Genomic DNA, 17,001 nt, shown 5'->3' on the forward strand with positions numbered 1-17,001 from the left:
CAGCTGTAATATCCTGTCTTCACAGATGAGTGATCTTACGTTGTAACAGGCCAAGTAATTGTAATGCTTATCTTACATACAGATGTAATTATATTACAGACTGATGTAATATTCAATCAATAATTTTATGGCATTAATCTGTCTGGGACACTTCCTATGTTTCAATTCACAAATCTTACTCTTCGTTATTACTTATTTTATAAATGATTAAAAATACATATCAGTATGTTTGTTTGTTATTTGGTTTTTAGGAGCATTAGCAACTAAGGCCATATTGCTCCAGGGATATGTGGTGGTCATTCCCTGACCTTTCTGCATCCTCTATATTTGGTGGTCACGGGCTCGAACCCCGGTCTAATCAAGAAGCGTGTGCTATGCACTACTGCTCCTGCCCACCTGGCTACGGAAGCACCCATATATCAGTATATAAAAAGTTGTATAAGAGTAAAAATAAACTGGCTATTTTATAAGTGTATACATATTAATAGCTTGTGAAAAATTAAACTGCTGACGTGTGATCACTGTTGGATAAATTTCATTGTCAGCTGTGTTGATGTAACTAAGAGAAAAACCAGGTGCATGTACACCAATGCTAGGAGTCAACATAGGAGTACATTAAATAAATTTGATGAATTTGAAGTGCTGGTCAAGACAAAGACAGATAATCGCAGGGGTATCAGAGATGCGATGTGACACAGATATATGGAATGAAGAATTGGAATTTGGGGAGTAGAATGTCTACAGAAAGGATAGATAGGATTGGAAGGGAGGAGGGGTTATCAATGGTAGACTGAAAACTATTTCTTCACTGAGTACGACAAAAGAGCAGTGTGTTTGGTGTGCATTAGTTTTTAAAGAATATAATTTAAAACAATACTGATTTCAAGCTAAATCGTATGATCAATATAAAGGAGTGTTGCGAAAATAAGTTTTCCAAGTTAAAAAAATTAAGAAAACAAAATGCACTGAAAATGTATCAGTAAAGAAATTCATCTGCTCACAATATTAAATTAATACACCAACCGTGTATTACTACACGGTTGGTGTATTAATACAATTAATATAGTTTAATATTTACAAAAAACAATGGATACTATAAAATAATCTATTTACAATGACTGACTTACTATACATTATAATAAAATACAATAAAATGAGAAGTTAAAATACAATAAAATGTAAAAAATCATAAAAGCGTTAAAACTGTGCAATTGTAGCTTTCGGGGGCACCTGCCTCCTTTCTCAACAACAGTACCTTAAGCAACACATCCTTAAGTATCAGGTTCACAGCACACGTGGTTGACCAGGTGCATGAGCAGTATATTCTTCGTGTGTACCAGAACCGGAAGCGGCTCGGGGGCGTGGTAGGCAGAAACGCTCATCTTTTGTGAGGCCTCGAAAATGGGGTGAAGCCAAACACCCCTATCTCTATTCATAGTATTATTTTCAGATGAACCAATCCACAAGCTCTCGAGCCACTTGCGGTCCCAGAATTTATGCACCCGGTCAAGGATGACAGCATTCTCTGGGGAGACCTGGTGTTGTTTTTCCCAAAAATGCTCAGCAATAGCGGAATTGCTAAACTCTGTGGTCTGTATAGCCCTCGTGTGTTTCTCTCCCAGACGATCTTTGAGCCGCTGTCCTGTTTCCCCCACATAACTCTCCCCACAATCCAGGCATTTGATCTCGTATATGACCCCCCACTGCTGGAATCCCTTGCAATGGGGGTCCTTAACCTGCGATACTACTGTGTGCAACCTCCGACCCGGAAGCTGCACACAGCGTGCCTGGTAAGCACGGAATATCCTTGCAATACGTTCTGAAAGGCCTGGATAATAGGGAATGTAAGCTGTGGTGACTGGAACGGACGGAATTCTATGACTAGGCTTCACACCCGTACTATATTTATCTAAGATCCTCTGGGGGTAACCGCATTTCATAAGGTCCGCCGAGATTTGTCCGATTTTTTTTTCTCTCTCCTCAGGGGTACTACAATGCATCCCAACCCTATCCAGAAGTGCCTCAGCAACTCTATTCTTATGCTGTAAAGTCTGCGCCGACTTGTAATTGGCGTACTGGCTCCTACACATTGGTTTCCTACAGACTGTGGTCTTAAGTCTAGAGCCTTCTCTGTACACCATTACATCCAGGAATGGGAGGGCACCCTCTACTTCTACCTCTGAGGTAAACTTCATGAACGGAGAGAAAGCATTGAGAAAACAAAGCACATCCTCTTCACTCCCCTTCTGAACAATAGTGAATGTGTCATCCACGTATCTTTTCCACTTCCGCATAGGGAACTCCAATCTTTGAAAAATTCTATTTTCTAATTCTTCCATAGCTAAGTTCGCAACAATGCCGCTAATAGGAGAAACCATAGCTGTGCCGTGAACCTGCTTGTACTTGAAATACCACAGTGGTACTCGATAGGCACAATTCTACACCACAGCAGATATCCTCCATATTTAAACGAGATCTAGTACTTAAAGTGTCATCTTTCTGGAGGGCCATTTTAACACATTGGACTCCATGACTTATAGGGATACATGTAAATAATGACACTACATCTAACGAAATCATAGTGTCATCCCCTTCACTTTTTGGTTCTTCACTAAATTAACAAATTCATTACTATCTTTAACCACACACACACACACATAGACCGTCCCACTATAGGGGAAATCAGCTTAGCCAGAAATTTATACATAGCATAGGTAGGGCTACAAATAAAAGAAACCACGGGTCTTAATAGGACCCTCACTTTGTGCGTTTTCGGTACCCATAAAACCTGGGAAGTTGACATCCCATAGCATGCATGGACCAAAACATCTCTTTAGAAATCATTCCTGTTTTCAACAAATGCTGCAAAATCTTGTTGACATGTCATTCCAGGTTGGCTAATGGATTTCTTTGGATGAGAAGAGGATGTGCTTTGTTTTATCAACGGTTTTCTCTCCGTTCATAAGGTTTACCTCAGAGGTAGAAGTAGAAGGTGCCCTCCCATTCCTGGATGTAATGGTGTACAGAGAAGGTTCTAGACTTAAGACCACAGTCTATAGGAAACCAATGTGTAAGAGCCAGTACACCCATTACAAGTCGGCGCAGACTTTACAGCATAAGAATAGAATAGCGTTGCTAAGGCACTTCTGGATAGGTTTGGGATGCATTGTAGTACCCCTGAGAAGAGAGAGAAAAAGAAATCGGACAAATCTCGGCGGACCTTATGAAATGCGGTTACCCCCAGAGGATCTTAGATGCATGGTGCCGTGAAGGGTATTGTATGGTCGTGGTACCTGCGTGTACCGGTGAACTGTACAATAAAGATCTTATTTATATAGTATGGGTGTGGAGCCTAGTCATAGAATTCCGTCCGTTCCAGTCACCACAGCTTACATTCCCTACTATCCAGGCCTTTCAGAACGTATTGCACGGATATTCTGTGCTTACCAGGCACATTGTGTGCAGCTTCCAGGTCGGAGGTTGCACACAGTAGTGTTGCAGGTTAAGGACCCTATTGCAAGGGATTCCAGCAGTGGGGTCATATACGAGATCAAATGCCTGGATTGTGGGGAGAGTTATGTGGGGGAAACAGGACGGGGGCTCAAAGATTGTCTGGAGGAACACACGAGGGCTATACAGACCGCAGAGTTTAGCAAGTCCACTATTGCTGAGCATTTTTGGGAAAAACAACACCAGGTCTCCCCAGAGAATGCTGTCATCCTTGACCGGGCGCATAAATTCTGGGACCGCAAGTAGCTCGAGAGCTTGTGGATTGGTTCATCTGAAAATAATACTATGAATAATACTATATTATTCATATATAAAAATAATATATTTAAAATAATAATAATATATATTAAATAATAATACTATGTGTTCGGCTTCGCCCGCCTTTTCAAGTCTGTAATCCTCGCAAAAGATGAGCGTTTCTCCTACCACGCCCTTGAGCTGCTTCCGGTTCTGGTACATACGAAGAATATACTGCTGATGCACCTGGTCAACCACGCGTGCTGTGAACCTGATACTTAAGGATGTGTTGCTTAAGGTACTGTGTTGTTGAGAAAGGAGGCAGGCGACCCCGAAAGCTACCATTGCACAGTTTTAACGCTTTTATGATTTTTACATTTTATTGTATTTTAACTTCTCGTTTTATTGTATTTTATTATAATGTATAGTAAGTCAGTCATTGTAAATAGATTATTTTATAGTATCCATTGTTTTCATAAATATTAAACTATGTTAATTTAAACAGTTGGTGTATTAATTTAATATTGTGAACATGAACTTTCCCAACCTTAAAGGTCTTTTTGAAGAAAACATTCATCTGCTGTAAGTACCAGTTATCAAGTTGCACTTTTGAATGCTTTTCAAATTAAACTGTTCAGTGATGGTGAATTTCTTAAATGTTGTTTGTTAAAAGTGTGGAAGAAATTTGTCCAGAGAAACAAACCACAGAATTTGGGGATTTAAAGTGCTGATCAAGACATCAAATGAGGATATTGTTGGAATATCAGAGATGTGGTGTCACATAGATATAAGGAATGAGGAAATAGAATTTGGGGAGTACAATGTGTGCAAAAAGAATAGACAAGATAGGAAGGGAGGAGGAGTTATCCTGTTAGTTAAGAAACACATAAAATCTAAGGCAGTGCATCCTGTTGATATTGCAATGTTGAGTCAATTTGGTGTGACATATGCACAGGAAAAGCAAAAACGAGGGAAGGAGTGTGTTACAGGCCTAATATCTATGATTAGTACAAGGAACAACTATATAGAGAAATAGGGTGGGGAAGTAAATCCGAATGTCTTATAATGGCGTATTTTTTTTTAACTTCCCAGATACAGTAGTAGTAGTAGTGGCATGCGATGCAAGAAAGCAAGTGTATGAGCTTATACAGCATCAGCCAAAAAAAAAAAAATCACACCATTCCCTCCAAATGCCTGTCCAGTTCCTCCTTAAATTTATTCAACCTATCAACTTCCACAACGACAGATGGAAGTTTGTTCCAGCAATTAACCACCCGCTGGCTAAAGGCAAATTTCCGTACATCTATTCTACATCTGTCTTTTCTTAATTTGAATTTATGCCCCCTTAGGTTCGTAATCTGAACAAGTGGAAGGATCCCATCAGAATTCAGCGTGCTCAACCCATTCAAGGCCTTATATACCTCAATCAGATCACCACGCAGGTGCCTAGTCTCCAGACACTTAAATTTGCAGAACTTACGCCTCTCTTGGTAAGAAGATCCCTTCATTCTCCTCACCAATCTTGTTGCCCTTCTCTGTACACGCTCAAGTAAATCTACATCTTCTTAAAATGAGGCCTCCAGACCTGTACGCAGTACTCAAGGCGAGGCCTGACCATTGCCTTATACGGAGGGACAATCACCTCCTTTTCCCTGCTAGCAAAATTCCCATATAACATTGACAAAACCCCATGACCTGCCCTGGCAGCCTGTCTGCATTGCTCAGAAAACTTCATATCTGACTGCACAATTACTCCCAGGTCTTTTTCATTTTCTACCACCTTAAGTGTAGTACCACACAGTTGGTATGTTTCTCTGGGGTTCTACCCATATGCAGTACTTTGCATTTGTCAAGGTTAAACTTCAGGTGCCACGTCTTAGCCCATCTGCCCAAATTATCTAGATCCTGTTGCAGTAGCACACTGCCATTACTGTCATTAACAACCCTGCCAACCTTCGTATCATTTGCAAACTTCGACATTAAGCCTGATATACCTTCATCAATATCATTGATAAATATACAAAACAACAGTGGACCTAACACCGAACCCTGAAGGACTCCACTAATAACATTAGTCCAAGAAGAGCAGCACCCATTGATTACCACCCGTCTTCTCCCAATTAACCATCCTTTTATCGATTGTAGCAACTTACCCTTAATACCATTCTGCTCCAATGTGTACAATAGTCTTCCATGCGCAACAGTGTCAAAAGCTTTCCTGAAATCCAAATATATGATATCAAAATTATTTTTTGCATCCAGTTCCTTTGTAACCACATCATAATACCTTATCAAATTTGTCAGACAAGACTTTCCCTTAACAAACCCATGCTGTGTCTGAATTATTTCTGCAGTCTTGTCTAGATGATCCTGCAATGCATCTTTAACCAGTGACTCCATTATTTTACCCGGAACAGAAGTTAAACTAACTGGTCTGTAATTACTCGTGTCACCCTTCGATCCCCCTTTGTGAATTGGGGATACATTTGCACATCTCCAGTCCATGGGAACCTCCCCAGAGTCCAAGGATGCTCTCATAATTATGGCTAAGGGTTTGCTTAGTTGCTTTGCTGCCTCCTTTAATATAACTGGATAGATCCCATCCACCCCAGGTGCTTTTCTTATGTTTAACTTCAACAATTTCTCCTCCACTTTGCTTTCAGTTATTACAAAATCATTAAGTAACCTGCTACAATTTGATAACCTTCTGCCATTTTCAAACCTTAATAATTCCTCACGTGTGAATGTAGATGCAAAATACTCATTCAGTTTGTTTGCTATCTGAGCAGAATCATCAAGTCGAACCATCGATGTCAAGTGGACCAATCAGATTCATCCCCTTCCTTTTAGAGTTTATATAAGTAAAGAAATCCTTGCTGTTTTTCTTAGCATCTTTTACCAAGGATTTCTCGTAATCTGCCTTCGCCTGCCTAGCCTCCTTTGTGACCTGATTACAGACTAGCTTATATCTGCCATAGGCTTCTCAGTCGCTTGATAATTTATATGCATCCCATGCATTTTTCTCCTCTGTTACGAGTCTCATTAGTTCATTTGATAATATTTAGGCCTAAACCTTGAACAATATTTCTTAATAGGTATGAAACTTTTAGTAGCATCCACTATTAATTCCTTGAATGCTTGGCACTTAGAATTTACTGTTGGTAACATCGTCAGTTTATCCCACTGTACAGAATTTAAAAACTATCGGAGAGCACTGTACTCACCTTTACGGAAGCAAAAACCCTTTCCTTTACCCCTGATGGTAATTAAATCTTTAAGTAAATCCCACATCAGTACACTGTGATCACTGCCACCTAGTGGTTCATTTATCTGCAAATTCTTAATACACGAATAATCACTGCTGATAACCATATCAAGAGTATTACTTTCTCTGGTTGCCTCTCGAACATGCTGCTACAGAAAACAATCATCCAATAAATCCACAAAAGTCTGACTAGTGTGTGAGTGACCAACCCACAAGTTCCAGTCAATATCTGGGAAATTAAAATCCCCCATTATAAGACATTCCGATTTACTAGCCCACTATTTCTCTGTACAACTGTTCATTGTACTCATTCGAGTCATTAGGCCTATAACACACTCCTACTCTTATTTTTGCTTTCGTAGTGCTTATGTCACACCAAACTGACTCAACAGTGCACTGTTCATCTATATCAACTGGATGCACTTCTTTTGATTTTATGTTTTTCTTAATTAACAGCATAACACCTCCTCCCTTTTTATCCTGTCTATCCTTTCTGTACAGTGTACTCCCCAAATTCCAGTTCAGCATTCTTTATATCTGTGTGACACCACGTCTCTGCTATCCCAACAATATCCGCCTTTGATGTCTTGACCAACACTTCAAATTCATCAAATTTATTTACTATACTTCTAGCACTGGTATACATGCAAGCATACATGCTCCTACTCCTAGTTACTCTAACACATCCCATATACCCACCTATTTCAGGATGACTGCCATCCGTCCCTGAAACCCCCAACACCCCACGCTCCAGGTCGCTACTTATTCTAATAGACGTTGTGCAAGAATCACCTTCACCTCTGCCTATGGCTACTGTTAAACTATTAGTCCTTGTATCCCCCCAAGCTAGCAGTTTTCTGACCCACCTAACACCGCCTCGATAGCATCAGCAAACATTCTTGCACCCTTTCTATTTAAGTGTATCCCATCCCTATAGAAGCAGTCTCTCCTGTTAACAAGTACAGTCCAGGCTGAAAAAAAATTCTACCCCTTGAGCCTTGCACATTCTTTCCAGGGCCGAATTGATTGACAAGGCTCTCATCATATACTCCCTTCTATCGTGTCTGGGTAGCATTGCAGACACTTTCAAATTCAACCCTAATTCTCGGCTTTTGTTCAACAGTGACCTGTACTTGATAAGTAATTCTGCCGGTCTCCTACTCCTAATATCATTAGTGCCAACGTGTACAATTATATCACCTTTTGTCCCCTTAAAAGATGATATCCGCTCTACAACATCATCAACCTTTGCCCCTGGCAGACATACCCTGGTCCTGTTCCACCTATCCTTTTTACAAAGCATGTTTCCCGTTTCCCTGACAATAGAGTCTCCAACAACTACTAGTTCCTGAGGGACCAGCGCATTCTGCCTTGGGGGTTGCCGCTGTGTTGCGTGATGACCAAGTGCAAGCTCTGGCATTGATGTGGGCAGCTGAGAGCCTGATGGACCCCTCAATTTAGATCTTTCGAGGGCATCCACCCTGTCCTTCAAACTCTCGTATAGGCCCATAACAACGCTGAGTTGTCGCCTGATTTCCTTACACTCCTTACATCATTATATTGACTGGAACTTGTGGATTGGTCACTCGCACGCTAGCAAGACTTTTGTGGATTTATTGAATGATATTGTTTTCTACAACATGTTCGAGAGGCAACCAGAGGGAGTAATACTCTTGATCTGATTATCAGCAGTGATTACTCATGCATTAAGCACTCATGCAGCAGTGATTACTCATGCCTTAATCTGCAGATAAAGGAACCACTTGGTGGCAGTACCACCTACTTAAAGATGTAACTACCATCAGTAGTAAAGGGAAAATTATTTTTCTTTCATAAAGGTGACTACATTGATCTCAGACAATTTACCAACGTGTTACCAACAGATTTTGTTCCCAATTTTGTTGCATCTTATCTTTCCGGCTAGGCTCCTCACACATCTCATTTCTGCCCCATGAATTCTGATTTCATCCTTTTCCCTTATAATCCAAGTTTCAGATGCATACATCACAACTGGTATGTAATAGGTCTGATATATAGCCTTTTTACACTTCAGTGGTAGGTTCCTGATCAGACCTCGTCTGCCTATAGAAATTCCTGCCAGCTTGTATCCTTCTACTTATTTCTTCGGCTATCACTCCAGTCTTTATAATGGTGCTTCTTAGATATTTGAATTACAGAACTAGGGACCATAAATTCAAATTACAGGGGAAGAGGTTTTCACTAGACTCTGAGAAGTTTTCTTTTAGCCAGTGATTTGTTGAACAAGTTGCCACAGCAGCATGAAGAAATTCAAAGCTTCCCTCCTCACTTAGGTAACTGGATAGTTACCCACATGAGGAAGGAAATTCATAATTTGTATTTTCTTATTACTTTTTTTTTTCTGACTGTGCGACTAAAGCCTGTGTAACTCTCTCTCTCTGATATGATAATAGGCAAAGTTTCAATTATAAATAAGAATTGTAAGAAAATTCTTGCTATTATACGTTAACAAAGGATTGCAACTTTATATACTTCTTTCACTTACGAATTCTGTAATAATATTTTGTGTATATAGCAATTAGTTTAAAATAAAAGCAAATGCTTTTGTTTTTATTTTGGCTTCCTATTTCGCCTATTTGCCACCTATTTTACTGATTTTTTTTTTTTTTTTTTTTTTTTTTGTGTCAAACACTGAAAAGCCACAAAGTAAGCAGGCAAATAGGCTTCTTAAATAAAGAAAAATACACTTACCACATCCTGTAAAATCCTATCACTACAAAGAGTTAACAAGGTATTCTTCTGAAGCTAATTTTAAAAAAAAATAAAAATTAATATAAAATTCTGAAAATAAATATAAGACTTTCAACAAAACTCATTTTCAATTTATACTGTGAAACATTGCAGAAGACATAATTAGATAGCATGTGATCTTAAACTAAAATTTGTTACATTTCTTGAGTCACTGAAGAAACAAGTTGATCCTCTAGACAGAAATAAAATTTGTGACTCGGAGACTCAAGAATTTAAGGACCTACCAGGTGATGCATTTTCAATTCATGTCCAAGGAGAAAACTGCAGAATGTTGATACAGTGAATGAGACATTTTCTTGTGATACTCTACTGCAGTGATTCAAAATCTTTTGTCATTCAAAGTCACACATGAAGTTAAAATGCCTATTCACAATACACTAAATGGTGATTGCCAGCGAATCAAAGGAATTTTTCCTAAACTTGCAGCACACTTGAAAAGAGTAGCAGCAAACTAGTTGGAAACCACTGTACTATTGTTAGATTAGGGGAAATGGATATTTTGTGTGATAAAGACAGGCAGACTACAACTGAGGTATGCCTGCTGGGAGCTACTGATTATGTTACCAACAGATTGTCAGTTCTTTTGGAGAGGAGGAGAGAAGAAAATATTATTCATGTGAGAACTAGCAATAACTTTTTATGCACAGTAACAGCCTAGAGTACAGATATTCTAGGCTTTTACTGTGCAGAAAAAGTTATTAAAGATTTTGCACATTATTGAAAGTCAACGGAGTTAGTTATTGTCAATGACTCTTATTAGGAAAAATATTGTGCAAGAAGGATAAGTGGAATAGGACCAGGGCATGTCTGCCAGGTGCAAAAAAAACAAATTATGTTGTAGAGCAGATATCATCTTTTAAGGGAAAAAAGGTGGTAGTATTGAACACTGGCACTAATGATATTATGAGCAAGATAACTTAAGTACAGGGCAATGTTGGGGAAAAGTCGTGAGTTAAGTTTGAAAGTGTCAGCAATTCTGCCCATACATGATAGGAGGGAGTACATGTAGGGGACTTATCAGCCAATTCAGCCCTGGAGAGAATGTGCAAGCTCTTGGGATAGAATTTTTCTGAATGGTGTGTGCTTGTTAACAGGACTGACTGTCTTTTCAGGGATGGGATCTACTTAAAAGAAGAAACACGACAATATTTGCTGATGCTATCAAGGCAGTGATGGGCTGGTTGGAAAAATGCTAGCTGGGGGAGGGAACAAACTAACAGATTAACTACAGTCACAGGCAGAGATGAAAGTGATTCTTGCACTGCTTCTACAGGAACGTGTAGCAGCCTGGAAAGCATGGTGTCAGGGATTTCAAGTCCTGCTGTGGATCATCACAGAATAAGTAAATACATGGGCCTATATTAGGGTAATTAAGAGTAAGAACAAGTGCATGTATACTATCACTGCCTTGATAGCATCAGCAAATATTCTTGCACTCCTATTTAAATATATCCCATTCCTGTAAAGACAGTCAGTCCTGTTAACAAGCACTCACCATTCAGAAAAATTCTATCCCAAGAGCCTTGCACATTCTCCAGGGCTGAATCGATTGATAAGTCCCCCACACACTCCCTCCTATCATGTCTGGGCAGAATTGCAGACACTTTCAAACTGAGTCCTAACTCATGACTTTTCCCCAACATTGCCCTGTACATCTTAAGTTGCCGACCGGGCTAGCCAGGTGGGTAAAGTGCCTGCCTGGCAACCCAAAGGTCGCGGGTTCGATTCCCGCCTCGGGCTTGGATCAACACACTGCAAAAACCTTGGGAGGTGCATTATGGCCACAGAAGCCTATGCGCCAACAACTACCAAAAAAAAAAAAAAAAACATCTTAAGTTGTCCTGCTCGTAATATTATTAGTTCTAGTGTTTAATACTACCACCTTTCTGACCTTAAAAGATGATATCTGCTCTACATCATCTGCTTTTGCCCCTAGCAGACATGCCCCGGTCCTATTCCACCTATCCTTCTTGCACAATATATTTCCCAATTTTTAAATACAGTAATGCTAGGTGCATTGTAAATAAATCTGAAGAGTTTGAAGTACTGGTTAAATCATCAAATACAGATATTGTAGGGATATTGGAGACATGTTGTCACAGAGCAGGGGTCCCGAACCTTTTTCATTGGAGGGCCACATAGAAAATTCATAACAAATGGCGGGCCGGAGTCGGTGCAATTTTGACGACTAAAAATGCTGTAAACCAAAAAACGCAATTTTAGCAACTTCACCAGGTCAAACGGGGTGTACAAGATAGAAAAGCTATAAAAAATTATAAACAAGGGATATTTATTGTAAATAAAGACAGTCATATTAAAAATCACAATTTTTATTATTATAATCACATTTGATATTACAGAAACAGCAAATCAATGAGATGTTTGTAGTTGTTTTGATTTAGCAATAATTGAAATGTTAGGTTTAATAGTAGAAGTTCCCAATCTTAAAAAGTCTTGCAAATGTTCATCTGTCATTCTTGATCGATGTTTGGATTTTATATATTTCATTTTTGAATATGTTTGTTCACATAGGTAAGTGCTACCAAAAATATAAATTATTCTTCTTGCTAATTTTTTTAATTCTGAAAATTCATTTTCTGTCAAAGTTTTATAAAAGTTAATTAATGTTTCATTTTTCAATAATGTTTTCAGGTTATCGTTACTTTGAAGATCTATGATTTCTAATTGTAGATCTTTATCTATTTGTGAAACATTTACATCAAATGGATTCTGAAATAATGTAAATAATTTTCTATTGTTTTCGAAATCAACAAATGCTTCCATCAATAATTCAAGATTTCGGATAAAATTGTCGGTAGAAAAATCACAATTGGGCATATTATTATATAAACTTTCACAACACAAAAAATGGGAAAATTTTTTTGTTCAATTTGATTTTTAAATAATTCTAATTTTGTCTGAAATGCTTTAATATTGTAGAACAAGTCATTTACAGATCGCAACTTTGAAGTTTTTTATTCAATGTATTCAAATGTTCACAAATATCTGTTAAAAATGCAAGTTCCCATAACCATTTAGAGTCCATTAATTCTGGGACTGGTTTTAATTTTTCGTTAATGAATATGTCAATTTCAGTTCTGAGTTGAAAATATCTTTTTAACACATTATTGCGACTCAACCATCATGCCTCCGTATGATACACCAAATCACCATATTCGCTTTCGATTTCCTCCAAGAAAATTTTAAACTGACGATGATTCAGGCCATTTTTGCAAATAAAACTCACAATGCTAATTATAGTCGACGTGATTGAGTTCGAAGACAAAAATTTACCGCACAACAATTGCTGGTGAATAACACAATGAAATTGCATAGGTCTTTCAATGTTTTTGGAATCAAAATATTTATTAACATGGCCAATGAAACCAATATTTTTTCCAACCATATCCTTTGCACCATCGGTCGTAATTGCTGTCAACAATTCCCAAACAAGCTGCAGGTCTTAAACCACTTTTGATACGCTATAAAATATGTTTTCACAAGAGGTTCTATTCTTCAAGCTTTCAAGTGCAGCCAGTTCTTCTGTGACTTCAAAATTTTGATTTATACCGCATATGTAAATGAGTAACTGTGACGTGTTGGTAATATCTTCACTTTCATCAATTGCAATCGAAAAATTTATAAAATCTGTAACTTTTTTTTTCAGCTGATCTTTAACATTAGCAGACAAGTCTTCGATTCTTCTTGCTAAAGTTGACGCTGATAAACTTATAGCAGCGAAGTGCTTAACTTGATCAGGGCATATTTCTTCTGCAATTGATAGGCGCACTCTTTTCACAAACTCGCCATCAGTAAAAGCCCTCCCTTCTTCAGCAATGATTTGATTTTTTTTTTTTTTTTTTTTGTTAGTTGTTGGCGCATCAGCTTCTGTGGCCATAATGCACCTCCCAAAGTTTTTGCATTTTACTGAGATCCAAGCTTGAGGTGGGATTCGAACCCGCGACCTTTAGGTTGATGATCTGATATTGACAGTGGGAGCGGATTCCCGGGCCCAGTTGGAAACCCACGCAAACCAAGCACTGCAGCAACTCCAGCAATGGGCCGCAAAACACCAGCTAACAATTTCACCCACAAAGACCTCTTCAATCCTGCTTAAAGGAACCCTGCAATTGCGACGACCACCGCAAATAAAAATTAACAATGTCACCATTAAGTTTGTAAACCAACTTAAGTACCTAGGCGTGGTACTGGACAACAACCTCTCGTTCCAGCTGCACCTAAAGTACATAAGAAAAAAAATCAGGAGCTATTCTGCACTGGTAGCCAGAGTTACTAGGAAAGATTGGGGACTCAAAAAAAGAGCCCTGACGCTATATTACAGGACAACGTTTCTCCCAGCAATTACTTACGCCTCAGCAATTTGGTTCCCAAAAACTGCACTGGCAGTGAATAGAAGAATTCTGGACATGATCCAAAGGACCATACTCTTAACTACGACGCGTGCGTGTAGTACAGTGAGTACTCCAGCACTACAGGTACTCGCTGGAGCGCTTCCTTTGGACCTGGAGGTCGTTCGCACAGGTCTGCTATACTTGCTATCCAGGGGAGTGGCCGCCACACATCTGGACTACACAACTGACCCAGCGAACAACCTAAAAACGGAAAAAACTAGATTACAGAACCACCTGCTAAAATTATGGCAGAGAAGATGGACGGAGACCACCAAGGGTGAGATAACCAGAAGATATCTACCTGACCTCCAGAAAATCTACCCAAAACAGCCGACCTGGTACTTCCCAGGGTACCATTTGACATCTCTAATAACAGGACACGGACCCTACAATGAGAAGCTGCACGGATTCGGACTCACTGAGGACCCAAACTGTACGTGCGGGGAGACAGAAAGCTGGAATCACATAGTGTACGAGTGCCCACAATATGAAGACCTCAGAGGGGTACTTATAACAAAAATAAGATACCTACCAAAAGGATTGGAATCCCATTTCATAGATACTGAGGATGAATATAGAGCATTATCCCAGTTCGCACAAGACCTCTTCATCAGGAGAAGGACATTAATCACCATCTACAATGACTGACATCAAGTACCACTATTGAGACACCAGCCAGCACAATGTAAAGGCTGCAACTAAAGATGAGGGACACAAGCACAAGGACGGAGCTTGCCCCATGAGTAAAGAAACTTGAAACAATAGCTGCCAATAGCCATATGGCGATCTGAAGAGGGCACTCTAGCCCCCTTCACCTTTAAACCTACTTCCCTGGGGGGAGGGGGGACATTTTCGTCCTCCTCTCCTCTCCACCCAATATCTTCTACTCTGGTGGGACATGGGCATGTCCCACTGAAAACTGGGGCTACCTACTCTATTGGCCCCATATTTCTGTTTTTATCCCCCCAGCCTTCTGCCTCCCCCCCTCTCTATCTATAAGCTAGCAAAAGCCCTACCCAAAAACTTAACATATCTAAATTACCTTACGCCCATAACTTGGCCTAGCAAAACTAAGCGATTCTACCCCTACGTCGACGCGTTTCTGTATTTTTTTTTTTTTTTTTTAAGGTCCTAGCCGCCGAAATCTCAGGAAATTAAGTGGCAGGACCTGCCAGAGTGAAACAGACTACTGGGTTCCTGGTCTGCCTCCACGGGGCGTAAGTGGGGCAACGTTGGGCCTCAGTAGGGGCCCAGCGGCTAAATGACCAGATGAACAACGGTACAAGGCATCACACATATACAAAGTCCATACACTTTTAAATCTCTGGCTTTTCCAGTCAACTGGTTCACCCACAATGTAAACTACGCGGAGATGGGGGGAACCCCTTGTGCCGTTTGACCCTAAATACACTTACACTTACCTTTAGGTTGCCAGGTAGGCACTTTACCCAACTGGCTGGCCCAGTCGGCGCAATGATTTGAGATGCTTGCAAACTAGCTCTAATTAAATTTAAATTCTGATTAGTGAAACATGTCATCTGTTGTTGTTGCCTCTTGAAATCAAAGCTCAGCTCTTGTAATTTCTTGTTTCGCAACTCTCCTTGAAGTTTATCGTAAGTTAAGGCATGTTTTGTCGTATAATGCAGTTTCAAATTATATTCTTTCAAACGTAAGAATATAATTTGAAACTGCATTTTTTAACTGCCTTATATGTAAGGAAGCGGTTCAGAAACTGCTTCCTTACATATTAGGCAGGTAAATCAGTTATTGTCCCTTATAAATAAATAATTAATCGACCCAAGTTCAGTGAAGACACTACATTCAGAATCAATTTTTCTTTTCCTTGTTCGCTAAAATTAAAATTAAAAATTCAAAGTTGAATTTTAAAAAAATTAAAAAGAATACACCTTTATATGAATAGCACTAATAAATTGTTGCAACCGATTCGCACCAGACTGCTTGACCTGGAGAGCATGATAATCGGTGCAGGGGCCGGACGACTGCGGTCTGGATGAGAACAGATTACCAGGAGAAAGATTAATATGCGTACTCATCTTTACATTGCAAACTGCAAAGAATGCATTGCATACAATTCTTTCACTAATACTTACTTGAGTAATATTTAGATTAGTGTTTAGCAATTGTTTTAACAGTCGCTTATTTTAACTTTATTATTTCACTTTTTGACAATTCGTGTTCACTGGAAATACTCAAGGCTATAAACTTATGGCCTTGGGCCCTCGCATTGTTGGGATTTCCGACATCGCAAGAAATACTGCTGCCAAGTGGAAGCGCACAGAGTTGCAACAATGTTAGAAAATTATATTTGGATGCATTTACATTATATTTTGATTAAAAATATCCTTATATACACATATATAAGGATATCCTGATATGTAGCAACCAAAAAAGATTTCTATAGAATAAATTTCACAAGGCGGATGAAATATCTTTCGGGCCAGATGAAATCATCTGGCATGCCGGATCCGGACCACAGGCCGTAGGTTGGGGACCCCTGTCATAGAGGAAGAGTACGATGTATAGAGGAAGTTCAGCCAGGACAGGAGGGGGATATGCTCTTATTCTCTATATGTTGTGGGTTATGCTCTTAATAAGAGCATAACCCACATCAACAACTTTCAGCAACTTCCCAAGTTGGACCACATGAGAAGTTGCTATAAAGCTGCAGCTTAAATTGTTTCTAATAATAGTTTATAATGTTATAATTGTTTCTCATGACCAAGTCACAGAAGTTTACTATGTAGGTCACACAAGATTTTCCCTTCA

The 17,001-nt window shown here is 39.3% G+C and overlaps 1 protein-coding gene across 1 annotated transcript in view; it reads right to left on the reverse strand.

The window, feature by feature from the left end:
- The window catches only part of LOC150081149 (protein zyg-11 homolog B-like), a 256,638-nt gene that overhangs the window by 132,870 nt on the left and 106,767 nt on the right, over nt 1–17,001 (reverse strand). Inside the window, exon 6 of the mRNA XM_090382030.1 lies at nt 9,743–9,796. Coding sequence (XP_090238156.1) covers nt 9,743–9,796 — 54 coding nt within the window. The remainder of the gene's footprint in view (nt 1–9,742; nt 9,797–17,001) is intronic.

The sequence above is a fragment of the Mastigoproctus giganteus genome, chromosome 9 (genome assembly GCF_048544385.1).
Source record: "Mastigoproctus giganteus isolate SK-2022 chromosome 9, ASM4854438v1, whole genome shotgun sequence".
In the NCBI taxonomy this organism is placed as follows: domain Eukaryota; kingdom Metazoa; phylum Arthropoda; class Arachnida; order Uropygi; family Thelyphonidae; genus Mastigoproctus; species Mastigoproctus giganteus.